At 41.6% G+C, this 26,318-nt stretch overlaps 1 protein-coding gene across 2 annotated transcripts; it reads right to left on the bottom strand.

Annotated features, from left to right (window-relative positions):
- Positions 1-784: 784 nt before the first annotated feature.
- On the bottom strand, positions 785-26,318 carry SMAD4 (SMAD family member 4). Of its 2 annotated transcripts, XM_074813780.1 has the most exons (12): positions 25,951-26,318; positions 16,110-16,475; positions 15,028-15,202; positions 14,575-14,604; positions 12,770-12,985; positions 10,857-10,976; positions 10,614-10,724; positions 8,747-8,797; positions 6,513-6,696; positions 5,363-5,531; positions 3,979-4,117; positions 785-2,144 (listed from the first exon to the last, which is right to left on the bottom strand). In XM_074813780.1, the coding sequence occupies exons 2-12, from the start codon at positions 16,356-16,358 to the stop codon at positions 1,933-1,935; spliced, it is 1,656 nt and encodes a 551-aa protein (XP_074669881.1). In that variant the 5' UTR covers positions 16,359-16,475; positions 25,951-26,318; the 3' UTR covers positions 785-1,932. The 2 variants fall into 2 exon arrangements, with proteins under 2 accessions (XP_074669881.1, XP_074669882.1); XM_074813781.1 differs by lacking the exon at positions 10,857-10,976.

Raw genomic sequence — 26,318 nt, 5'->3', positions numbered from 1 at the left:
CATTAGGAGAGAAAGGAAAATGAAAAAAAAAAAAAGTTTTAAACTAAAAGGCTTGAGAAAAGCAAACACTGTTTTTTCAAATATCAAGAAACCGCCGTGTAAGAGGCGGGGGGGGGGGGGGAAGTGATCTCAGTAGAAGGGAGTCTGAATAAGGCAACACTGTTAATGAAAATTGGGAGAAAACTCATCCCTTTGTGGCCATCGCTCCCCAAATCACCTGTCTTTTCTGCTTCCACAGCCAAGAGCGAAACAATAACTGCTGACTTCTTTCCCCCAGAGCACGGGGGAAGCAACACCTAAACGCTGTGCCTCGTAGCCCTCTGCAGATGGCTGAAACTATGCAAGAAATTTGGCAAAAAGCTTCAGAATAAGCTTTTCCAAGACTTCTACTTCTGTTAACCGCTACGACTGCGCTGCCAGGTCGGCTCGGCGCAGCACGAACTGGCAGCGCTTGAAGGACTTCACCAGGCTTAGAAATCTGTAGGTTCCAACTTAACTAAGCTCCAACTCCCTGCACACGTGCTGAAAAATGAGGAATTCCTGTTCCTCGTATCCCATCAAATAGCCAAAAAGAGATATCCTCAGGACATTTTACCGAAGAATAAAGGGAAGAAAAATTGGGACTTGCTTTCCTGGCATGTTTAAACCGACTAAAATTCCTACCACTATTGGCTGCTGCTGCTGGTCTTGCAAAGGAAAATAATCCATCACTCAAGATCAATGGTTTCAAGGTGCAGAATTACAGAATAGAAGCAAACTAAATTTATAAAAAAAAAAAAAATAATCAGGGTTTTCATGATTTTATTTATACTATTAACTAGAGAGAAAGCATACATATTGTATCTGTCATACAGTCAATACATTTGCATTTTTTTCTACTATAAATTCTCTATACAAAGTCATTGCCAATTGATACGGTCGTTGATGGCATAGGGCTGAAAAGAACCAAGAGGTATAAAAACAAGTTTGCCATCTTGCCCTGAGTGGAAATGGTGAACAGATACAAAAACTGGATCCTAAATATCGATGTCATATTCTACAGGATTTAATGGTATATGCAAGTAAAAAGAGTCATGCAACTTTTGAAAATACCTGCCAAGTTTTACTTGAGTAAAATCATAAAGTCAGTAGTAGTTATGAAAATATGTTCCTGCCATTACGTCCTCATCATGCAATTTCAGTGGCAACTTTGCAGACTGGGTATTTCCTGTTATATTTAAATTGAGTGCCAGCACTGAAAGTATCCGTTTCCTTTAGTGTTTTAAAACTCACGTGTCTATATAAATAAAAATCTAAGATATCTTTTTTTTAAAAACTAGTGAAGGGAAAAGCCCCATTTCTTTTCCTCGCTATTTTTAATCAATGCCAACAACGTATGTCTCATCCCTCACTTTTTGGCAGCTTCTACGTTTTAATCTGGAAAAATCATAACAAGATAGTCAACAAAATAAAGGAAGTCGTCTGTTAACTATTGTTCCCTAAAAAGAACATCACAAATCAGTTGGAATTTTAAAGTTGCTATAAGGTAAATGTTTATAACTATTAGAAGGAATTTTCAGATATAAATATATATATAATATATATTCTGCATACAAAAGGCTCCTGTGAGGCTTATCACCAAGATGCCAGAATAGAGAAGGAAAGTTTCAACGGGAACAACCCAATACTGTAAAGTCTCTATAAGGCGTTTACCTTTCACTTTAAGCCCTGAGCCATGTATTATGACAATTAAGTTCTGAAAATAACCAAAATCCAAATTCTGCATGTTCAGTTTCTTTCTAAGAGCAAGGCGGCAAACACATTTTTAAAACCCGGTTTTAGAAGATTAAGCAGAACAAAAGTAAAATATATCTTCAGGTTATAAACAGAATTGTATTTTACAATCCACCATCCTCACAAGATAACGGCCCACAGCAGTGCAGCAGAGGGATCTCAGTCTAAAGGTTGTGGGTCTGCAATAGGCATGGTATGAAGTACTTCATCTAGAAGCTGGAGGGCACGGTGTAAGTGAATTTCGATCCAGCACGGCGTCTCTTTGATGCTCTGTCTCGGGTAATCAGGTCCCCAACCTTTTACAAAACTCATCCTGAGTATGCATAAGCGGCGAAGGTCATCTACACCGATTCCGGCAGCAGCTGACAAACCTAAACAGGAGAGGTTTCACGTGAGTGTTCACAGACATGTTCTTTTGCCTGGCTCTTTCTTCACGTACAGTTCCCTCTCGGCACAGCCAAGGCCAACCCACATTTCTAGATCTCTGCTATCAAATAAAACACAACGATTATTTCGCGTTTCCTCCAATTAAATTTTTTTTTCACCGTTCTGCAATCTTGAAAGGGTGCTGAAATAAAGCTCCCTAGAATAAAGCAGATGTGACAAAACAATGTCTTACATGATACAACGCCTGTAAACCTTATTTAGGAAATACAGTCAAAAAATATTCAATTCAAAATATTCAAAAAAATAAGAACTCAGACCGACCACCTGCAGGATGCTGGAATGGCAAATCACACTACTTACTTCTAATAAAATAAAAAGATGAATACAGCTGACAAGCTTCAAAGTGCAAGTGTGGCTAAGACAGAAGTAAAATATATTCCTGAAAATGCCTTCAGCAGTTTGTAGGATGGCTGGGAAGTGCCACGTGGCAACACAAGGAATCCACAAAATACTACGGCACATAAAGCAGCCCAAGACACATAAGTACTTACACTTTTAAAAGTGCTTAGGTACAATCTCAAGGAATTCAGTAACTGAGAAAACTCTAGCCCAGAATAACAAGGGGAGAGAGGAAGGGGAGAGAGGAAGGGGAGAGAGGAAGGGGAGAGAGGAAGGGGAGAGAGGAAGGGGAGAGAGGAAGGGGAGAGAGGAAGGGGAGAGAGGAAGGGGAGAGAGGAAGGGGAGAGAGGAAGGGGAGAGAGGAAGGGGAGAGAGGAAGGGGAGAGAGGAAGGGGAGAGAGGAAGGGGAGAGAGGAAGGGGAGAGAGGAAGGGGAGAGAGGAAGGGGAGAGAGGAAGGGGAGAGAGGAAGGGGAGAGAGGAAGGGGAGAGAGGAAGGGGAGAGAGGAAGGGGAGAGAGGAAGGGGAGAGAGGAAGGGGAGAGAGGAAGGGGAGAGAGGAAGGGGAGAGAGGAAGGGGAGAGAGGAAGGGGAGAGAGGAAGGGGAGAGAGGAAGGGGAGAGAGGAAGGGGAGAGAGGAAGGGGAGAGAGGAAGGGGAGAGAGGAAGGGGAGAGAGGAAGGGGAGAGAGGAAGGGGAGAGAGGAAGGGGAGAGAGGAAGGGGAGAGAGGAAGGGGAGAGAGGAAGGGGAGAGAGGAAGGGGAGAGAGGAAGGGGAGAGAGGAAGGGGAGAGAGGAAGGGGAGAGAGGAAGGGGAGAGAGGAAGGGGAGAGAGGAAGGGGAGAGAGGAAGGGGAGAGAGGAAGGGGAGAGAGGAAGGGGAGAGAGGAAGGGGAGAGAGGAAGGGGAGAGAGGAAGGGGAGAGAGGAAGGGGAGAGAGGAAGGGAGAAAAAAGAGCCTCACACTCTCTTCTTCCTCTTCTCAAGAATCTCAAGTTTTCCTAAACCTATTCAAGGACTTTGTTGCTCAGTAATCCCCATTGTTTTGAATAACATTTTTTTGAGCTCAGACCTCAAAGATAATTTTTCAAGGTCAGGTCTAAGCAGCCAGAAGTATCTCTGTTTAAAGGAAGAGAGTTATGTTATTTGACCTTGTATATAAATGTTTTCTCTACTGCATTTCCAACGTCCCCTGAAGAGCACAGAGCGAGAACTGGTGTGTGGAGCAGGTACTCAGGGAATAAATACAGACTTACCAGGGTGCCAGCCCAGCCCCAGCTCCCCCCAATCCTCCTACTCCATTCCATGTTCATCTGCCCTGTCGCAGGGGCAGGGGGTGGCTGGGGGGGTGCTGTTAGGAGGCGGAGCTGTGGAATTTGTTTGCAGGTTAAGGAAAAAAAGGAGAGCAAGCAGTTAATTTACTTACTGATGGCTGGGGCTATTCCACCTACTGATCCTGGTCCAGGGATGTTTCCAGCTACTGCTGCAGCTTGAGCAGCAGCAGCAGCTTGGGCAGTGGCAGCCTGCTGTTGCATCTGACGGTGACACTGGCGTAAATCAAACACCTTTAAAGAAAAAAAAAATAAGTATCAGACTGTGTAGACTTCCCAAAATCAATGAAGGAAAGAATTCCTCAACTCCCACCCCCGATAATCTGGACCTCTCTGCTCTCCCAAAGCAACTCCTACAGTCTCACCATCCACTTGGGTAAAAGCAAATCTTCCCCGACTAGTTTAATTTTTAACAGAAATAATCCACTAAAGCTGATTCTTAAAGACTCTTCTCATATGATGTCACCACCACTGGCAATACCAGAACCTGGCTGAGCTGAGCAGGCTAAAGCAGCACCCCGTGCAGAATCGACTGCAGGATCAGAGTCTGAAGGATGCTACAGGGCTGATAAAATCCCAACTTTTTAGTTAAATCCCAGGATTTCCAAAAAATAGGCATATAAATTAAAATGGAAGCCAACAAGTCCTGCTTAACTTTTCAGGTTTTATTCTTCTTTGCTGCTTTAGCGAAATGTGTTAAGTCTCTTTAAAAGAAATACCAATAATTGATAGGCCTGAAGTTTCAGCAGCTACGTTTGAGGTTGTTGGCATTTTATATCTTTGTGATCAGGCTTGGCACTAATATACACAGGAACTCTGTTCTCATGCTACAAGGCTTGTATGTTGAGGTTGCTGGGGTTTCTTTCACCTTCATTACACAACCTGCCTGCAAAACTGTGGATTTAAAAATAAAAAAAAAAAAAAACTTTGCAAACTTCAGGCAGGTTCTCTCTCCTTCAAGAATGGTTTTTTACAAGTGCCCTAAATAAAGTTGTAAGTCTGGCAGAGGAACGTCCGAGTAAGAATCTCCTGAAAATCATTTGTTTCCACGCAACTTTCAGTGACCTCTGGATCACTTCATGTCCATAACACTTTAACACACACTTTACACTTCTGTGTTTACACACGCTTTCCCAACTTTTCTTGTTTTGGAGAGAGAGAGTGAAAAAAGAGATAAGCTATGCTACAAATTTTAGTAGCAGGTAATTTAAAAAACGGTAAGGCTAAAAATACAAAAAGCTGCTATCGATTGTTTGCAATGAAATCAAAAGTTATTTTTGCAGTATCTAGATGATACTTTCAGTTAAGTTGATTTTTTTAAATGACTCTAAAGTGACTTGGTCAGGTTTTAGGGTTTTTTAAAGGAGAATCAAAAGCAAAGTTACATTTATTTCAGTGTCTCATAGCTTCCCTAACATTTACAAGAACTAAATGTATGCTATTTCCCCCCCAGTTTTCATCCAGGAACATCAAACCCACCTTTATATATGCACTTGGGTAAATCTTGTGCACAGCATCCCCTGGTGCACGCCCTGCTTCTCTATCCAGGTAGTAACTCTGAACGAAGACCGCGTGGTCACTGAGGCATCTGACCCACACGTCTCCTTCGCCTTTGCACTCCAACTGCACCCCTTTACCTATGTGCAACCTTAAAAAGATAAACAGTTCCAATGCACCTGTGTGTACATACTATAAATCAGACCTAAGTAAGGCAGAAATAATTCTCCCAGCTCTCAGTCATCTGTGATACCTTAATTCACACTCGGCTCACACAAGGACTTGAAATTGTAATTATTATCTGAGGTATAAGTTAGTATGTAGTAACACAAAATCTGCAAAAGAAAAAAACGTCTGTAATAGCACGTCAAGATCGATGGCAAACACAGAATGTAGAAGCAATGATGTCTGAATAGCAACTAACACACTCCCTGACAATACAGAGCTGGGATACCAAACGCATTCAGTTCTTGCTCCGAAGTGTAAAATCCCACAAGGATTCTAATACAGAAAGTCACTCAAGTACACACACAAAGCCACATTTTAATGCAGAACTGTATGTTCATTTGGATCAAGTTACAGCAATCTAGCGTTTTGATTGTCACAGTGCAACATTTCTGAAGACGTGGAATCGGTTTTATTCCTTTTCAAAGAAATAAAAAAAAAAATAAAAAAAAGCTGCAAGATTGCTTCGGTTCTCTGTGCTTCCGCATCAAAGCCTAGCACATGCATGGTGAGAATGAATGAAAATCCAACCAGCTCTCCATCAACCTTTCTCCACTCCTTTGACAAATCTATATATTGCAGTTATTCTCACGTCGCTCTGTGGTGCGGAGAGCCAATATTCAGCTTGCATACATAATGGCACGAGTTGCTAATTTTATCCTGGAAGGCACAGCCTTTGAAAGCAATGAAAAGCAACGCGCTACGGCAAAGCACTGAAGGTCTTTGTCACCCCGTTCACATTTTGAATGCGTTACAGGACTGGCCTAGAAAGATATATTCTGCTAGAGTTAATGCAGTTAAAACCACACCATACTTGGAATTTTAAAAGGGAGGCACACACTGCAGGTAAAACGAAAATATTATCAAATACCACAGACAGCTGGAGTGTTTGGGATCTGCAGAATACCTTGCTCTCTCAATGGCTTCTGTTCTATGCACGTTGGAAAGCTGGCCCAGGCAGAAACGGTCTCCTCCAGAAGGATCCACATATCCATCAACAGTAACAATTGGACAGCTCGAAGGGACTTTAAATGTTTCCCCAACTTGCACGTCCATTTCAAAATATGCGATTGAACACCAATATTCTGGAGCTAAAGAACATATACAATTAACTGACCGAAGGGCACAAAAAACCCCCCTATAAACCCATTCCAGACAATCAATTAAGCCCTTCTGCAACTGCATCTGGCATTCAGAGTAAGAGCACACAATCACATAAGTTCAGATAGACAAAGGCATGTCTGCTAGCACAGAAAAATACTGCCTGCTGCAACGGACACGGGCTTGTTGTTTTTATTTGAGCACCCATCAATGCGGGGGGCTTTTGTAGTCACCATCTTACAAGTCTTTGTACAGTTTTTAATTCAGTTAGATTCCGTAAACCTGCACCTTAGGGCTATAGCTTGATTTTGCCCTCCTTCAGCATAAAGAACTAATACATATATGCCTGTTCATGACTAGGCTGAGAGAAACTAACTCTGAAACAGGTCTGGCTTAAGATATAGGAGTAACTACCTCCTAGGTGAAACCACTTTGCTCTATCCTCCCTGCAAAGCAAACTGGATTGGGAAAGCAGGGCAACGGGGCAAAAACATCAAAGATCACATAGTGATCTTGTCTGCACACAAGAACGACAGGCATGGGATAAAACAAGGAAGTATTAAGCAAGGGAGCAGAACAAAATGGCATGTTTTAACAGCAAAGAGGTGCCTTTTAACTCATATTGTTTTAAAAACTGGCTACAAAGGGAAGATGGTACTTGGAAGAAGCTACCATGTGAGGAAGGGGAAACCCTGACTCCCTAAGAGGATGCTACTGAAATCCAAACACTTAAGTAAGCTGGTAAACCTGGCAAAGCACACGAAGTGATTTTGTGTGTGTGTACCAGCTGCTCACGTGCTACCTGGGAGCAACTGGCTTATCAAACTTTCAGCAGTTTGCTGTGTGTGCTCTGAAGTGTTAAGAGTTTCCCTCTTCAGATGCATTAAAACCCAAAGTTGCCATAAGCTCAAGTCACTGGGGATTTTGGGGACTCTTTGCCGACCGTCCCATTTAACACGCAGCTTGTTGGGGAGGACAAAAGAAAAATCAGCCCTACAGGGTACTCAAAATAGGGGAAGCTGAAGAGTTAATGTGACAGCAGCTAAACACAGGCTGGAAAAGCCAACAGGAAAAAGAGCTCTCCCAGTGCCGTAAGCGGTACTTGTTCATTACGAACCACAGCACCCAACAGCACGCCTACTTATCTTAAGAAACTGTTCTGGTTTTATTAGAAAAGAGTAAAATAAGGTGCCTGAATGCCTTTTTAAACCTTCAAATAAATACTCGTGTCCCTGAGGACTGAATAGGATGAAATCAATGGGTGAATCAATAAGGTGAAAAAGACATACTCAATAATACGTAATACAATTTAGCTACAGGTAAGTTCACCCAACAATTATCAACAGTTTTGTTTCTGGTACTGATTTAGTCACTGGCCAATGAATAAACACGTTAAACTTTTAGGTTTTTCAACTATGCAGCTCCCCCCGTGCAGGCAACAGCTTTGCTGTTGTTAGAAAGAGAATATATCACCTTGCACGGAGCTAGCCTGTACTGCAAGACAAGACTTTTTTGGTTCCACAAACTTCTACAATTAATGAAGACTCTTGGAAAGAATGGAGAGGTCCAACAAGGCACCTCAGCACCAAAATTCTAAGGGCAACACCTATCTTTCAGGGTATCTGGCTGCAATGAGGAACTCATAGATTATGGATCCAAGAGGGCTTTGGCATGACCTAAGCTCCATGATGTTTCTAAGCAGGCAAGAAGTACAAATTCAGGCACCCTGTAAAGTTTAGGATGGAGGACATTCAGAGTTCAGACACCTCTAGGGTAGGAACCAGCTCAGTGTGGGTTTGAGGACTGCAATTTTTGACTTGGGCAGCTAAATTAAATTCACAGAGTACGCCACTATTTCAAAACAGAGGTCCGAACTCAAAAAGAAGACTTATCACAAAATGGTTCCTCTCCTCCTTTCCTGCACTTTTGAATACATGTCTCACAAATTTCAGAGCACTTGATACAGGGAAAAAAAAAAAAAAAAGACTCAAACCATAAAGTTTTCATAACATTTAGCATTACATGTTAGATTTTACTCACCAGGATGATTTGATATAGGAGGCTGGAATGCAAGTTCATTGTGAACTGGCCCTTTAAAAGAAAACATGCATTTTGTTTTACACAAGGAAAAAATAAAGTTTTCTTTCTTAACTTGTTTTCCTAAGAAAAAAGACTTATGAGGATGCCAGATGTTATAAATCCCAGTCATTTCTGAATCAATTGGCCAAATCTGATAGGGGAGGAAAATGCCCACAGAGGAATTACACTGTTAGAGGTTTCCTAAAAATTCAGAAGTCGAGCAAAGAGCTCCATTAGTATCCCTGGAGGAAAGGCTGCATGCTGCTCAAGCCAGACCCAGCTCCAGGAGAGAGCACAAACCAGATGTAGCATGGAAATGTAATAAAAATAGGACTTAGGCTTCACATCTGCCCTCAAGTCGGGCAAGGAGAGAATCACTGTAGAGAGACATGTGATATATGTGATATAAATCTGTCAGAAACCACACTTCATTAGTTTCATCAATCGCAAAACAAGTTGCCCAGCAGGCTGTGGACTTGACCACAAGAAACAGTCCCTGAAGATGGAAAAAGCCCTGGAGAAAAGGGCCTACAGAAAAAAAAATACTGACTGTGGTCTTGGTATCGGTCAGTTTATTCTCTCCACTTTTATAAAGTAACTAGGTCCCTTAGAAGCAGCAGAGAACAAGAAGGAAAGACTTAAACATAGTATTATAAGTAACAGCAGCTTTTGCAACAAGATGTCAAAACAGGCACAACGTTGGTAGGTGTCAAAACATGCAACTTTGTGAAGTGAGAAAAGGCAGCAGCCAAGAAAAGCTTTGTGTGGTACCACCAGCCAGTTACAAATATTAATTATGGAAAGATACATGCACTGAGAAACATTTATAGAGTTTCTACAGCACCACTGAAGTTTTTACATCCTATATTTCTGACAAATAAGATGAGAAATGAAGTAGGAACCTAACAGAACAAAATAATGAAACTTTAGATACTTGTGGTATCTAAACCACAATTTTCTGGATAGAAACAAGCTGAAAAGTCATTCTAACATTAACTCACAGTATATTCTCCTCTCCACTAACAATGACTGCTGGAAACAGGTGTTCTGGTTAAGTACTGTACCAGAAAATAAAGAACTGTTCTACCTTTTTGCCACAAAATTTCAAAAAACTTTAATTTGGGTGGGGCTTTTTTGCACTATACTCTTATAATGCATACGCTGTGCTAGACACACTGCAAGTTTGATCACTTTTTTTTCCCCCTTCCCATCTCCTGTACCTTAAAACAAAGAGGCTGTGGTCCTATTTTGTAGATTTAAAAGATTTTCAAGTTTGTGTGTCAAATGTACTCATGAATCAGGCTGTGGCAAGACCACTTTATTGACAATATTACTGCACGAGCTTTCACAAAGTTCTTATAAAGTGGTTCGTGTACATGGACACACGTCTTCCAAAGCTTAATGTAGGTTGTTACATCATTAAGAGACGTCTTCAAAATTTCTAGAAAATAAAAACAGCCAGGAACTTCCAAGTTTTGAAAGAAAAATATCCAAACAACACATGCCGAATCAACTTCCTTTTCCACAAAGGAAATATTTACTATAGGATTGCAAAGCTTTAAAAACAGAGGTTTAGAAAGGAGATGCTAGTTTTGCTAGGTATAGTAAGACAACTGTAATACAGATGGCATCACTATAGCTATCAGAATTTCTAATCTCTGCTGCTTTAATGAAGAAAAGTCCTTCAAGCTCATATGTAACTGTCAGAATATACTAAACACGGTAGTTCTATAATGAGGAAAAAAAAAAAAAAAGGATTTGGGGGTAAAGAATAACCACAAACGAGCACCCAACGTTCAAGAAAACTGAAAATAAAGTGATTCCTTACAGTAATGTCCAGGATGCATAGGTGGATGATGCTGAAGATGGCCATTCTGGTGGTGAGGTATGGTAGGTGTGTAGGCTGCTGTCCGACTTCCAGTCCAAGTTGTAGTACTATCTAGAAAAAGAAAGGAGTGGTTGGTTTTTAAGGGAGTTTTTCCGCATCTCCCTTCTAATCCTCTATTTCTCCTGAACATTTGGAAACTGGTTTTTAGAAAACTAAGAAGAGTGCACATATGTATATACTCACTGTGATGGTAAGTGGCTGGCTGAGCTGTAAACCCATTCTGCTGAGTTCCTGGCTGAGGCCCTGAAGCAATCTGTAAGAGTCCATCACTATGGCTACCTGTCAATATACTGGTAGGTTGACCTGGTAAAAAAACACACTACCTATTCATGAACGTTCCAAAATTTTAATTAAGAAGAGCTCAGCACTACTGGGGAGGAAAATACACCCAACTAAGGGCACTGCAATACACAGTTCCTACAAGTTTGGTTTCAGTATTTTTTTTCCACCCCCCAGAGCGTCTTAGGAAACGTGAAGCAAGATGCTCTGCAGCAGCTAATTTTGACTCGGACACCCTTAATATTTTAGGAGTAGAAGTATGCAGAGAACTCTGGTTATCAACCGCATCTTTTGCTTTGTTCACATCTCATTTTGGAGTTTGAAAGGAAAGAAGAGGAGATGTCACAGGTTTTATTGAACGACAGAGCTGGAGTAGATTTGGTATGAATCCAAACAGGCCAACAGTAAGTCCAATAAATTGCTTATTTTCAGCATGTTATAACTACTGTTCCTAAGGAGGACACTGGCTTAAATTTACGTTCCTCCAAAACGTACTGAACAGTGGTTTATTTTTAAAAATAGTGCTTGAATAGAGCTGCATACATCACTGGACTCCTTCCTGAGAAAGTTGCTGGGGTTTTTTTCTCCCAAATAAATATTTCAAGAATTGTCTAAGCTTTAAAGGAAAACTACAGATATTTCAGAACAGGTTAACAGAATTTGATTTTAAAAGGCTTCAGCTCAGCCATTAACACTAAACTGATCAGCAGGTTCACAAGTACACTTGCACTCTCAAACTGGTGTGGCTAGCAGAATTTAACACATTGAAAACTTGAACTAAGACCTGAAAATGAGCTTTTTTTCCCTGTCCACTTGGCTCCAACAATTACAGCACCGAGGAGAAGTTGTTATTGACTGTTAACTGTTGTGCAAAGGCAATACAATTAAACTGCCCTTCCCTTTTTTCTCTGCTGGAGACAAATAGAGACACTGTATCTCAGCTTGGCAAAACCATCGTTAATTTTAGCCAAAAAGTCGCGAGCTGGAATTAAAGAACATTATCAAAACACCACGCCACCGTAATTCAGATTTGATACCACGAAATGCATGATAAGCACACATCTTTGATGTTAAAGTGACGAAGAGTATGTGAAACCCCTCCAAACTTCATGGCTTCCCTACGTTAGGGCTGCAGGACGCTGCATACGTAACTGCTTTACCGTCCTGCTGGAGTGAAGTGTGAGGTTTGATGTGGGTCAACCACGCTCTTCCACTTGGACCAAATACAGATGGAAAAGAAAGAAAAACTTCAGCGCAGCACTCCAACGGACTCGTGAAAATATTAATTAGGGCTGTCACTCTGCTAGTACGGTGGGCCATTATAAAAATAATCAAAACTGGAAGATTCATTTTGTCAGCTGTGGAACACTAAAGAGTTGTCTGAAAATCTCTCGATGCTGCCACCTTACAGTAGAGCTGTTTGTTGTCCTGCTTGCTGCTCTTAATAAAATAATAAAATTCTTCCATTCCTACAGCAATTATTTCAATAGCCATGATGTTTTGTCAGTGGTCAATTATTTTAAACATCGTATCACTGAACCTTTGGCATATCCAAAGCAGTCTTGTGACACTCACGTAGCGTCACTCTCACTGAAAAAAGACTGAGTCACCAGGAAAAGTTACTCAAATTATGCTCCAAGTTAAAACCTTACGTTAACGCTTACGAGACAGCCTAGATCATATCACCACCCCCTGTGTTTGCGTGGCGTGGTAACACCACAGTTCCAACACAAGGTCTACTTTGGCAAAAAACCAGTGGTCAGCTTTGCGCTTTCACGTTTTTAGTTTAGTACTTCATATAATCTCGATGATCTTACTTGTTGAAGCCACAGGAATGTTGGGAAAATTAGTGGTGCTGGTAGTGCTAGCCTCAGTAGGAGCTAACATGGCTGGGGTGCTATAAGGCTCTGTAGATGCCCTGTTACTTGGTGGGTGCTGGATGGTTTGGACCGAATGGCCTTCGGCAGAAGACAACGACGGCTGCCCCTCGTAGTCATGAACGTATTCGTCTTTCACCAACATGCTTGATGGAGCTGTGAAGAAGCAAAGGGTTAAACACGCAAAGCAAGCCTATTTTCTGAGTTTAGCTACAAATTGCACCGCTACTTTCAAGCCATAGCGATGCTATGAAAACTACTGGGGGGAGGATTTAACCTATATCAACATTGCCAAAGCACAAATTACAAATAAACGCTTCGAGTCAGCAGCAGGAAATTTTAAAGCAGAACTGGATGGAAAAGCAAACTGTTTATTTTGCTTACTGCTATCAACCAAGGGGTTTAGTCCAACAGTAGTAGACTCCAACGGCGTTTTGGTTTCATCGTGTGATTGGACATGGTTAATAAAAGGGAAAAAGGTGCTTTTTGTCAAGCACCTAACTCTCTATTAATGCAGCAGCTAACAAACCAATTCTAGTATATGAATACAAACATACATAAAGCTCCTGTGAAAAATGTAATTCATGAACACAGCACATAAAGAACTTCACGCATCCCTTAGGTAATTTTAAACGACTCCAAATTGACTAGAAACATCAAATTCACATTCAAAACCAACGTAACACCACTCTGTGTTTAACAACGTAGCCACTAATTCAGAATATCGCACACAGAGCGTAAGGAAATTACTACCTTCGCCACCACAAGAGTTTATTTCTCTATCTCCTACGGAGCATGTTCAAGTTAAAACCCTTACACTACATTAGCTCCCATGCTCATTTTTAAAGCAGCCTTAAATACATTAAAATCTGACAGTAATTTTCTGGTTCCTGCTGCAAAAACAGTAGCACGACAAGGAAACACTTATTATGTATTTAGAGTAAGCTTTGAGTCTGTAAAAAAGGATCATTTTTCAGGAGACACCAGTAACAATACAAATTAGCAGAGGTGAGCTCACGAGTTAAAGCTTGGGAAGTTAACAGTTTGTTGGGTTGTTTGGGGGTTTTTTAAAGTCATTTTTGCTTGAATTCTTCTAATAATGTGCTAAAAAAATTGGATTTACCCAGATTTCCTTCTCTATGAATTCCTTCTGGAAGGAAAACCAAAAAACACCTGAGTTTTGAGATAAAGCAGTTACCAGCTGCACAATGTCAGATTTCTGAATAATGTTCACTGGACATTTAATGTCCAATTTCTCTCAAGTTTGACGGAGAGCAAGAATATTAGACTGCTTCATTCAACTGCATAATAAATACAGAATTTCTGTAATTTTCTTGTTAAACTACTTATTAAATCAGAAGCATCTATTATTCCTGATTCAATTAATTAGTACATCATACAGATGCACTCATTCTTGGGTGTTTTTTTGATGGGTTTTGGGGTTTCTTTTCCAATTAACTGCATCCAACAGCGAGGTTTTGGGGGTTTGTTGGGGTTTGAAAGTTGCAGACAATGTAAACAGAACTCACCTACAAGCTGAGCTGAAGCCTCAGTTTAAAGAATTTATCAATACTTGCCTCTCATATGTTATTTAGCTGATTTTTGAAACCAGAGAGACAAATGCATTTCCATCTGCTCTCTATACTCCCTCCCAAGGAGACACACAGGAATAAACTCTGCACGTACTGAAGAGTTTTAACACAGTTTGTGCCCGTAGAAATGCAAGAGTAAACAGAACTACTCACCAGAACTCTGTAGTGTCAGTCCTGAGAGATCTTTAAAAAGAAGAAAAAAAAAAGGGGGGGTGGAGGATTATATACACAGAGATCTTCAACAATATTGAACATTAAGTTTATAAACCTTTACAAATTAGTACTACAGACTCTACATATTATACCCCCTCCATCACAACACAAGTCTCAATGTTAAGTTATTCCTAGGACACACATCAACTGTAAGAACGGGGTGCAAAGCCAACAGAAAGGCTTAAAGAGAAGCCACAAACTATTCTTTCAAATTTGGAATAAAGGTAAAAGAATAATTCCATTAAGAAGACGGACAAGAGCACATGAGAGCAATTTATAATTAGATCATTAAAAGTTAATGTTTCTAATTTAGGCCTGTATTTTCTACACTCAAAAGGAAAACATTTTACATTCCATTCCCACTGTTCCATTTTAAATCAAGAGTCTACTTACCGATGCCAGGCGATACTACACGCTCATAATGGTAAGGATTTACACAGACACTGTCACATTTTAAGTCAAAAGCATACTGACAATATTTAACATGCTTGAGTTCATTTTTATGAAGATCAGGCCACCTCCAAAGACGAGCGTAAATCACATGAGGGAATCCCTTGCGACCAGCCACCTAAAAAGTCAGACACAAAAGTTGATTGGGAAAGTAGCAAGACATATCACTTTACTTAGTGAGGAGCAAAGCTGGAAGAGGACAAACAACAACACAACCTCTCTCCATCATCAAAATATGAAAAAAAAAAGGTGATGTACAGTTTACCCAAGTTCTGTACTCAACAGAAATAAACTTCTATTAGGGTTTTGCTACGGTTAAGTCAACACTGTGATTCTTAAGAAAAAATACTGGATACAAAATGGCAGAAGCAGAATTTGTGCTTAATGTAGTATGTATGGTCACCTTCCCCACCATGGATGATGAAGGAGCTTTGCCCCAGAAGAAGAGGAACGAGGCACTAAGCTACACTATAAGGAATTTACAAGTAGAAGAATGCCAATCCATTATACTGAAAAAAAAAAAAAATAATAAATGCTTCTAGGGTAGACAGAAAGCTAGCCAGCAAACATGACATCTGTCCTGGAACAAGGAAGTCGCAACCCAAGCTATACAGGTACTGAGTACTGACGATGTAAGGCTAACATAAATCCTCAGTGCAGACTCCTTGGAGTACCTTAGCAAGGGATCACAGGTCTTTCTTCACACTGCTGACCAACACAGAGCTAACAGAAGCTTGTAGTGAAAATACCAGGATAAACAGCCGAATTTGTTACGTGACCCTGCTTTTTACTGCCACACACACACTCGTTTAGAACGGCTGATCCAACGCCTTCTGCTCCTCGTGAAAAAAAATAATCAACTACTGCAGCAGTCCAGAGCTCCAGCCACAAAACATGCCTACAAATGGGGGCGAGGAGGGATGCAAGAGAAGAGCTACTCTTCCTCAACACTCTAGGATCCTGCGTCACTCACTTTCGCTCCAGCTTCACTAGGAGGAAAACATCTGATTTTCACTTGTACTAACCTGAAGCCTCCCATCCAGCGTTCTCTGTATTGTAACACACTTGCTAGGATGAGCTCCATTTGTGGTTATAGCTGTAATCAAAGAATCCAATTCATCTTTTTTCTCCTTTAGCTTTTTAACTAAACTTTCAATTGCGCGTTTTGCAAAAGTTTCACTCTCTCCACCTTGTCGATGGCACATCAAGCTGTGAACAATGCTCAGACAAGCATCATTACTTGTTGGCGTGTTAGTAATAGACATATTGTCCATTTGTCACAGCTTTTTCTTTCAGATCAAATGTCAGTTTTGGGGGCTGTTATGATTTTCAAGCTGATGAACAAGAGATGATCCAAGTTAAGTGTTAGATGTACTGTCTCTTGGTAAAACCTAGGAGGAAAAAATATCTACATTAGAATTGTTTTTAACAAATTGCAGATCATGTTTCTAAGGAAGTCTGTGGCTTTTTGCTTCTTTTATTTTCAAGCTAAGTGCAGGATATTAAAAGCACATGAAAAAACTGCATTGCTTGTCCCATGATAGCTAAAACATGCTTAAGACACTGCTTGCACAGTTTTAGATATAAGATTATTTTTTTTCCCCTAGTAACAATATTTAAATAAAGATTATAGTTTATATACATGTACACATAGTATGTACATATAGAAAGGTAGGGATTATTAGATGAACAGGCTCTGAATGAGGAAAAGGAGAACAGTGACAATAATTTCCTATGTTTTATACTGGTAGGATGAAACCAAGTGAAAATACTGACTGGGAATCAAGGGGCATTGACTTAAACCAAATTTGAATAGTGAAGAAGCATGAATGCACACCAGAATCATCTGTCATCTTTATGTAATAATCCTGTTCAAATAGTTTCAGCTATGTTCTGACCTCAGACTAACTCTATTTCTCTCTGCTGATCAGAAAGGCACAAATTGTACCTGGCCATTAGCTTAATACACATTTATGTAAATTAGTATCGTATGTATCTTCGTATCTGAAAACCCCAACTGGCACATTTGTCTTTCCCTGTTTGGATCCAGCTTCTTCTGGATCAAGATGAAGCAACTGAAGTCACTAAAAAAGCACTTCCAAATAGTCTCAAACAGAGCTGCCTTAATTACACTGAATATAAGATAAGGAGTAAGCCCCTCCTAACACATTTGGCCTTTAAACTCCATTTGTTAAGAACCTGCAGCGGTTTCTGGTCGTGAAGTCATCCTTCTCAAAGCCAGCAAACCTCACCCTTTTGAAGTTTCCTTTAATTCACAAATCAGAAGAAGAGCTGGCCTGATTTTCTCAGTTCTGAGCAAGCTAATTACTACGTTTTATCCAGAAACATAGGACAGCAGGTTTTGTGCACTCACAGAAAAGGAGTCTAATGTCAAAAAGCTGCTTTGGTTCTTCAAGTAGTCACCCACGAACACCATTCTACCAACTCTGGGGTCTGACTTTCTTAAGACACTGGCAGCATATATACGTAAGTGATTTTACTACATTTACATTTTCTGAGTAAGCTTAAAATATAAGCCTTTCCAAAACTAACGTGTTCTCAGCAATTTCAATAAAATATATCTGAGTTCAATAGTTAAGGGGAAAAAGTTTGTTCGCATTGTCTGAGGAACACATCCAGTCAAAGACCTGTTACTGCACTGGAATTTTCCATGTTATCAGAGGTACAGTAGCAGCAGCTATTTATTGGAAACAAATGCGTTGCACAAAATTAAGAGTGGGATGTTAATTTACAAAGGTAACGCATCACACAAATTACAGTGTGAATGCAGGGCTTCCCCTCCTGTAAAGGAATACAGTAACACAAATCCAGCACTACTATAAAAGGAAACAAAGTCTTCCCTATTTAATATTTTCTCCAATTTCAACTTTAATACAGCATGCTTTGGTATACTTGGAAAATAAAAAACCACATTGCAAAGCCTTCCCCCCCCCCCCCTCCATTTTCTTCTTTTGTAAGGATGCTTCTGGACCTAATTTCTCCCAAAGGAAAACAATTACCTCAAAGTTTGACTACGATAATTTTACCTAGATATTAAAGTTTTTCCCTCAATGTTAGTTTTTTTTACGCTTCAACTCCGTAAGCCTCTTTGGAAAGTCAAGCTTAACCTGCCAGTCATTCTCCATGGCAACTCGCACTCGCATTAAATCCGTAAAAGCTTGCCAGATAAAACAGAATAGAACATCATTTTTCTTAAATATGAAACAGCATCCCAGATAGATATGCATAAGTAATCATAAATAAGTGACTTGATAAAACTATTAGCCAAAAGACCTTTAAATAAAGAGATGCTTAAAATGAGACATGGAGCTCTATCTTCTACACCCCTAAAACCATGAATGAGAATTTTGCTTGCTGACTTTCAGAAGACTAAGATCAAGCAAATAAATCCTTATTTAAGTGGAATGATCTTCAGAAATGTTGAGTCACCCCTCAGCTGCCACTGCGCTCAATAGGAGCTTCTGACTGTTCAGCACTTTTGAAAGCCGGGCCACTTGTTTAGGATTTTGAATCCTGTTACACACTGCTGGTGCGTAATTGCACGGTAATTCAGGAGCCTCCCTGTAGAAGTTCCTTCTACAGAAATCTGCTATTTAATCTTGTCGTTTTGATCCCCAGAAAAAGGGGGCGAGGTCAGTGGCTATCAATCTGATTGATAGTATTGATAAAACGCTGTGACGTTGTTTCTCCTGCAGCACCAGAAGCATCAGTATATTGTGCAGAGAAGCCAATTTTTTACGTTCCACAAATTTAGTTTCTCACAAAATAACTCTACAAGCCTATCTTTGACTGAGTCACACATTCAAGAAGTGCCTTAACACCTTCTTACTATATTACTTTCATGTGTGCAAATAAAAGCAAAATGCAATCTTAATGAGTTTTATTTTTAGAAGATAGCCTTTGAAGATAAGGTTCCAGCATGCCCTCAGACGTGGAGAGCTAGATGTTCTGCAAAACAACAGCACGCTCGTGTGATTTAACTTGTACTTGATGAGAGAATGAAACTTCAAAACCGCTCCTTAGCACGTCCACCCCCCCCCCCTCAAGTAGGTGATCCCACACTACAGCTCAAGCTTAAATTTACAGTGGAATAGGTAGGGCCAAATATACTGAGCAAAGATCTTTTTACTTCCCTCTATCCAGGAATTTCCTGGAAAAAGAAATGGGTGAGAGTGTGCTTTGGGGGAAAAGGGGCAGAGAGAAGAGACAGGGAACATGAGAAAAGCAGCAGCAGGAGACAGCGCTTGGAGTGGAGCTCTCAGCTTCGCCTCCCAAGGAACAAAAAGGTATTTCTCTCCCTTTTGCTATGGTGTGATGCGAGCAGAACACAGAAGAAATAAAAAAAAAATAGGGTAAGATGATGTGAAACGCTAACAAGTTACAAAGTTATCGAGAAGTTACCTCTACGTTATAGAAAGTCATTTATTTCAGTAACAGGTACGTTACAAAACAAGGGAACAACAACTAGTGTTCTGCCATAGTCTGAAATATTGGAACAAGAATAAGATCCTCTGAAGAGGAGACAAATCTGAAAGACAAAAGAAGTTAAGATTGCCAGGCAATTAAAACCACTTTTGATGATCTGTAGCCAACACGCCGCTATCTCAGAGAACTGATAAGTGACCATGAGCTGAAACTCTTCCTCCAAGACTGATGCAGACTTGAGCAAACAACCGTAATTCTGCCGTACATCCTACCTCCCCGCGGCTGCCTCGCTGAAGGGTGATGTATCTTTTTAGCCCGTGCAATGAAATTCAAAACATGAAGCAGCTGTCTAAAATTAAAAATGCAACACTGGTGCCACATGCCTCATTTTCACGTCTGTGGATAATTCTGCCAGAAATGGTTACCTGAACAATATAAATAGATTCTAAAAACACAGGCATCTATAACAGCATGCTACCTCATATAACTAAAATCAAATATATTATTGACTTATCTACGTGGAAGTAACATTACTGAGCTCTCACACTAGTGCTTTGATTGCACTTACATTTATCTTATGGGCAGAAAAGAAAAATAAGCACCGTACTGACTCAAACTGTTCTCAGATCAACTGCTACATTCTCCCTCTCAAAGCAGCGATCATTTTACTAGCGTGACTAGAAAACAGGGTTTAATGTTCAGCATCTTCTCCTCCTCAGAGCTCCAGGAGAGCATTTCCCATTTGTGGCAGCAAGGTGCTCCTGATCAACTAGAAAAAACAGAGCAAAGTACAAAAAGCCAACGAGATCTCACCCAGAGGGATAATCAATGCATTTATGGAACAGAAAATTACTACTCCACCTTGTTTGCCAGTATCTCTCTTCAGCTGCACCAGCAAGAGAATATTATAAGCTAGCACGGTGCTTTTACATGCCAAAAAACAAGGGTAACAAAACCAGCATGAGCCATGACTTCCAAATATTTGCAGCAACTCTTCAGGCAGCAAACTAGGTATTTAAGAGATCTGATCATTTGGAAGGCCTCACGCGAGGCCCGAGACTTGCTGAGGTGTATTTCAGTTTGAAATTCTTCATCTAAAAAGCACGCAGACGCACAGACACACACGCACGGTCTGAAGAAGGAGCAAGGGGTTTAGAAAAAGAAAAGTTTTTCTGCTTTTCGCGGTTAGAAAAAAAAAAAAAAAACAACACACAGACTTGATTTCCCTGCTTTTACAGTCGAACAGAAGTTCAACTGAGACCTAAGGGTAGGGGCTGCTAAAAAAAATACGAAGACTTCACCTAAACCCCCATCAAATTTTGAAACTTATCTGAACAATTTCTTCCTCCAAACAATTCCCATTTCCAGTACTCTAACGCAGTTGAAATTTGCCGAGGAGTTACAGATTTCTTAAAAAGAACTCCCATTCTTTCTACATATTAAGAACAGCCTTAAATGAAGACTTTTTACACTCACAAGTCACTTATCTTCCCCCTCTCCTCCCACAAAAGCCACACTTTGTGATTTGGGGAGAACGATCAACCCCAAACAAGAAAAGGAAATAATACGCTTACGCAGACAAACCAGGCGGTTATGGATGGAGCTGGAAGTCAGGGAATATGATCCAGGCAATCAGCAATCCAACAGCTTGGGCAAGATGGTTAATCCAGGCTCGACGCTGATATGATACGCCACCCTATTCATTTACAGTAGGGTTTAAGCCAATCGCAGCTGCGGAGGGATCAAATTCACCAAGAAACTCGGTCTAAAAATGTGACAGTCCAAATGCCACTCGATAATTACTTTAAGATATGGGCAAAAGGCCAAAACCCCCTCCATGTCACTTTGTTAGCATATATTTTATTCGTTACGTTTCTACAGCAAACTAAGTATTTTCCAGAGACAACGTGAGACTCTTGGAGACTTCATTGTTTGCAGGACAAATTACAGAAGTAATACGATTGGGAGTGATCAAGTAACACTTAGTTTTAAAAACTAAGATGCTAAGAATTAAGATGCTAAGACGCCAAGAATTAGATACAGAAAAATATACAGTGAAGTGCTGTATTTAAAGAAAAAAAGTTTAAAAATATAGTACAGCCTTAGCACAACTGGAAAAACAGTTCCTGCAGGTGTCAGGGCAGCAACGGCCCTTTGAAAAGTTTTTGATGGAGAAAGGGAAGCGGTCTTGCAGATCAGCTCAGAAAAGCCACGATGCTGAAGGTCCAGAGATGCTGGTGAGGAAGGCTGATAGCGATGCCCAACGGGGGAGGCAGGGGAAGAGGCAGCACATGCTGCCAGATCAGCGAAGAATGCAAGCTAGGTTTGCAACCGCGTGCACAAGAAGCCTGAAATAAACAGTTGTGATGGAAATCCAACCAGGCTGCAAAGTTAAAATCAAAGAAAAAAAAAAAAAAAGATTCTACATGTGCTAAGGATCAGATGACACATTTGGGGCTCAGGAAGCCTTTAAACGGCAAGACTGAGGCAGATTTGCCACCTTTTTGTACAAACTGATCAGGTAACAGTCCTGTGTCACCTCAGAGCGCTTCAGATGATCGCTGGAGGTCCCTTCCAACCCAACTATTCTATTCTAAAGAATACGAACACAGATTTTTAGCAGCAGTTACGCAAAAATGCTCTACGATGCCTGTAAATATACAGGCCTGAGAATTTTTAATACCAGTATAAGGGCTGGTGTTACAACCATGTTGATGCTAAAGATAATAACATAAGGCAAATAAGTGTGTTTAATGGCATTCACCAGGTACAACTCAGCATTTTGATCTATGCTACGAATCTTAAGATAACTTGGCCACCATCCATCATAACATACTGTAGAAGGGTCTAAGCAAGTCAGCAAATTTGCAGGCAGAATATCCTTTGTGATGAGCCACGACTCAAGTATTACCACTACAGTCTTCAAAAAGAAAAAAAAAAAAAAAAAGCTCCTAAGGTCTGAGCTTCCAAGTAAAAAAGAAATTAAAACATGTATATTGCAGTAACAAAGAAAAACCACAGCCAGATCAAGGCCTGTGGTGCCCGTATGATGTCGAAGGGAAAGATGCACTGCCTGCAATTCATATACTGGGGCGAGGAGGGAAATGAATTAATGTAAAAAATATCTTAATGACCAAAAGCCTATTTCCAAGTTGCAAATACAAAGGTAATTTTGGGAAAAATATATCTAAGAAAAAAGACGAATTCTTTGCTTGAAGCTGCCACCGGTGCTCCGGGAGCATGATTTACCAGTAACAGCCATCCCAGTCACAGATTTCCAGCATTTTGATACCAGGCAGTAATGTAATGCTAACGAACTGGCTAATTAGAATAGCGTACAAATTGACATCTTGCTAGAACATTTCACACGAATAAAGGACAAGAAAGGCTCTTGCATAAGCTGTTGCCTCCAAAATTAGACAACCACAAAGATGTCAGAAAAGCAGCACATACATTTGATAGCTTTTAACCACCAAAACATTACTACAGAGTTTTGCTGTTTAATAATGCAGTGGTAGCAGTTTTATGATAAACATGATAAAGAAAAATCCATAAACCAATAAAACAAAAGGCAGCTCGTGATTTGATGAAGATATGAATAAGTGATTAAACTGCAGATACTTTCCAGCACATTAGACTATTATCTACTTGCCCAAAGGGTGAACAGGAACAAAATGTTTGTAGACATAAGAACAATTAGCATTAAAGAGCAAGAGAAAGAGGACTAAGAAGATACTACACTCGCACTGTTCCCTGTACAGTAAGAGCTAACATTCCCCAGAATACTATTTTTGTGCGTGCATCTGAATCATCAGTATCAATTCTGCTCATCTCACTGTCAGTAGCTACAAAAAATTTAAGACACATGACAGCATAAAAGGAACTGGAGAAGAGTTTTTAAGACAACTCTGAGTGGCAACTCTTTCATCTTAACATAAATCCGCAGTTAAAAAGCACGAGCAGCCATTTCTTTGTGGAAGAAACTGATGTGATGTAGCTGCCCAACTGCAGCTCTCAGCATCTTTACTCCTCTCAGCTTCCACCTGTGCACTTCAGCTGCTTTCAAGAGCTCTTTACAAATGCAACAGACTGATCCTGTAAAGAGAGCAAACATTTCTGCTGCACAAGGTTCCAGGTTTTTTTTTTTTTTTTAATCTCGTTCAGTAAAAAACACATCTAAATCCTTATCTTGTCTGGGAATGCGTGGGGAGGGGGGGCAGGACACGATGAGAAAGGTAGCGCTACTATGCTGATGTGACTACTTAAGCACTAGATTTAAATCTCCTAGAAAGTTGTATTTTTCATTTTAGTTCCCCTTTCCCTCTACTTTTTCTTTTTGAGAAAGCATACAGCTGAAAAAAACCCTCCTCTTTTCAATACAGGCTTCTGTATGGTCAGAGAAGGAAGACTAACGCACGTTACACCACAGGAGTGGCGAGGGCAGCAAACTCTACACCTGGATCTGTTTCCACAACACAGATCTGGGTCCCCCCAAGCTACCTCACCTCCAAGAAGGCACCCTTGGGTGTCCAACCAAGCAAGAGGTCATCTCCTCCTCATCCCAGCACCCGGGGGTAAGGAGGGGATGAAAACCTGGCAATGGGCAGGAGTGACCCCGTTCAGAAAGCAGAAGGTGGTGGAGTCCTCGCCACAGAACGACAGAGCAAACCTGAACTCTTCCTTCAGAGTTATCCTGCAAGACCCATCTTCTTGCAGAAGGCTTCCTTCAACAAGGACAAATAGTAATTTGTCAAAACCTCACAAACAGAAGAAACAATTGTGGCTATGCCAAGCAATAAAAGGAAGAGCCAAACCTTGCTCAGGCAGAAGCGGTGTGATTTTTCACTTGTACGTAATGTTTCGATACCCTAGCAATAGGTGTATTAGATAACATCTGTTCTTTATTGTAATCTGCACAGGGATAATGTTCTCTGCATTTGTTCGAGCTTACAAAATAAAAAAAAAAAAAAAAAAAATCACCTCTGGGCAAAGCGAGCATGGAAAATTCCAGTCCCAACCAAAAGCCGAGTTTTTCACAAGGTTAACAACGTAGGAAAACAGAGTCCTAAAATTCCAGCAGGACCTTAACAACAGCACGGCGACCGATCTGCTCTCAGCACCTTTGTTCTCCACTAAATCTGTTGATACCTCTCAAAACTCACATCCCTATTGTGTTAGCTGCGCCTGCACGCATTATGTAAAGAGCCATCTACTTAAAAAAGGAATTCTAATCAGTTTGAGACACTTACTGCTTCTCTTTAGGCTTCAGCTCTTTGAAATAAAGTTTCTATATCAATATTAAACACGCATGCTTATGCAACAAGCAAATCAAAAGAGGTTCATGAATGCAAAGTGAGAAGAAACTCCTTCCAGTAACAATCCGGCCAAGATAAGAGGAGGGCCAGAAGGACAAGTTGCCTACTTATCATGACGCTGGAGTACAAAAACAGGTTTAGTTTTATAGGGCAGTACAGCTATTTCAGCAGCCTCGCGTGGAATTACCTCCATTACTGAACGAAGTACCAACAGTCCAAGAGTCTCACAATTTAAAAGATGACAGCTATCACCGAGCCTGAAATCGCTCTCGCCTGTTGACAGTGGCAACACCATTCTTAACCAAGATCCTTGGAGAAGTGGTGGTAAAAGACACCACGATCCTACTCCGACCGTATGTATTTGACAACAATTGGTTTGCAGTCGTACAATTTAGGCTCTAAGTAATGACACACCTAACCCACAACTAGATTACCCCATAAATTAACCAGCCTTCCGTGGTAAAACCTACGAGACCGAACTACGCAGCACATCACAAACCTCCCCCAAACCCCCCCCCCCCACACCCCCAAAAAGGGGGATGGGAAGGAAAAACACTAAAGAAGGACTAATCTTTAATTAACACCCCTTGTGCTGAGCGGCCCCGCGCTGTCTGAACCTCGGCTAAAAGCACCGTTCTCTGTTATTTGACAAAGAAGATGGCAGATTTGGAAGAACTAAACGCGAAGCGGCTCACACAAAACCATCCCCGGGCATTTTTCAGCGTGCGGGAATAGAGCCCCGAAGAGAGCGAAGAAGCACCGGAGGAAAGTTTAACTGGGGACAGGCCGGCTGGAGAGCCTTTAGGAGAAGGCACCGAGATTTTTAAAAAATAATACTAAAAGTTTGGCGGGGGTGAGAGGGAGGATCGTATTTTTTTCTCGCTGAGGGCAAGCGGGGGAGGTGGGGAAGGAGCCGGGGAGGGGAACCCAGCGCAGCGAGGCCGAGGAGAAGCCCCCGGGCAGCGGGTGAGGCGGGGAGGGGGGGAGCTGCCCCGGCTCCCCGGAGCGGCAGCCGAGGCGGGAGAGGGGGGGGGAAGCGGGCGGGAGGAGGGGGCGCGCTGCGGGCGGCCTCGGCGGGCGGGCGGGAGCCGAGAGCGGATGTTACCTGGGCCGCGGGCGGCGGCGGAGCGGCCGCTCTCCGGGCGCGGCCTGCGGCTGTGGTGAGGGGCGGCGGCGGCAGTGGCGGGAGCTGGGGGAAGGGGAGGGGGGGGGGGAGCCTTCCCTCAGCCTCAGCCGGCCCCGGTGCGACGGAGCGGGCCAGGCCTCCGCCCCCCCGCCCTCCCCTCCCCGGGCTGCGGCCGGGCCGGCGGGGCGGTGCTCACAGGCCCGCGGCGCGGGGGAAGGGAGGACCCGGCCGCCCTGGGACGGCCACCCCGGTCGCCGTCGCCTTGTTGTTGTTTTGTTGTTGTTGTTGTTGTTGTTGTTGCCGCGGCTCCGGCCGCTCGCGCTCCGCGGCCGCCGCCGACACGTCCA

Source organism: Strix aluco, chromosome Z (genome assembly GCF_031877795.1).
Source record: "Strix aluco isolate bStrAlu1 chromosome Z, bStrAlu1.hap1, whole genome shotgun sequence".
Classification (NCBI taxonomy): domain Eukaryota; kingdom Metazoa; phylum Chordata; class Aves; order Strigiformes; family Strigidae; genus Strix; species Strix aluco.
The sequence above is the reverse complement of the archived record's forward strand: the minus strand, read 5'-3'. Positions and strand labels throughout refer to the sequence as shown.

Bases quoted from the DNA above. Each gene is read 5' to 3' on its own strand.
- SMAD4 (XM_074813780.1), bottom strand. From the start codon at position 16,358: ATGGACAATATGTCTATTACTAACACGCCAACAAGTAATGATGCTTGT. The intron at 14,605-15,027 runs GTAAGTAGACTC...TTCTTTTTAAAG, and splicing joins TGTAGTATCGCCTGGCATCG to ATCTCTCAGGACTGACACTA. The intron at 10,977-12,769 runs GTAAGATCATCG...TTTTTTTACCAG, and splicing joins CATTCCTGTGGCTTCAACAA to GTCAACCTACCAGTATATTG.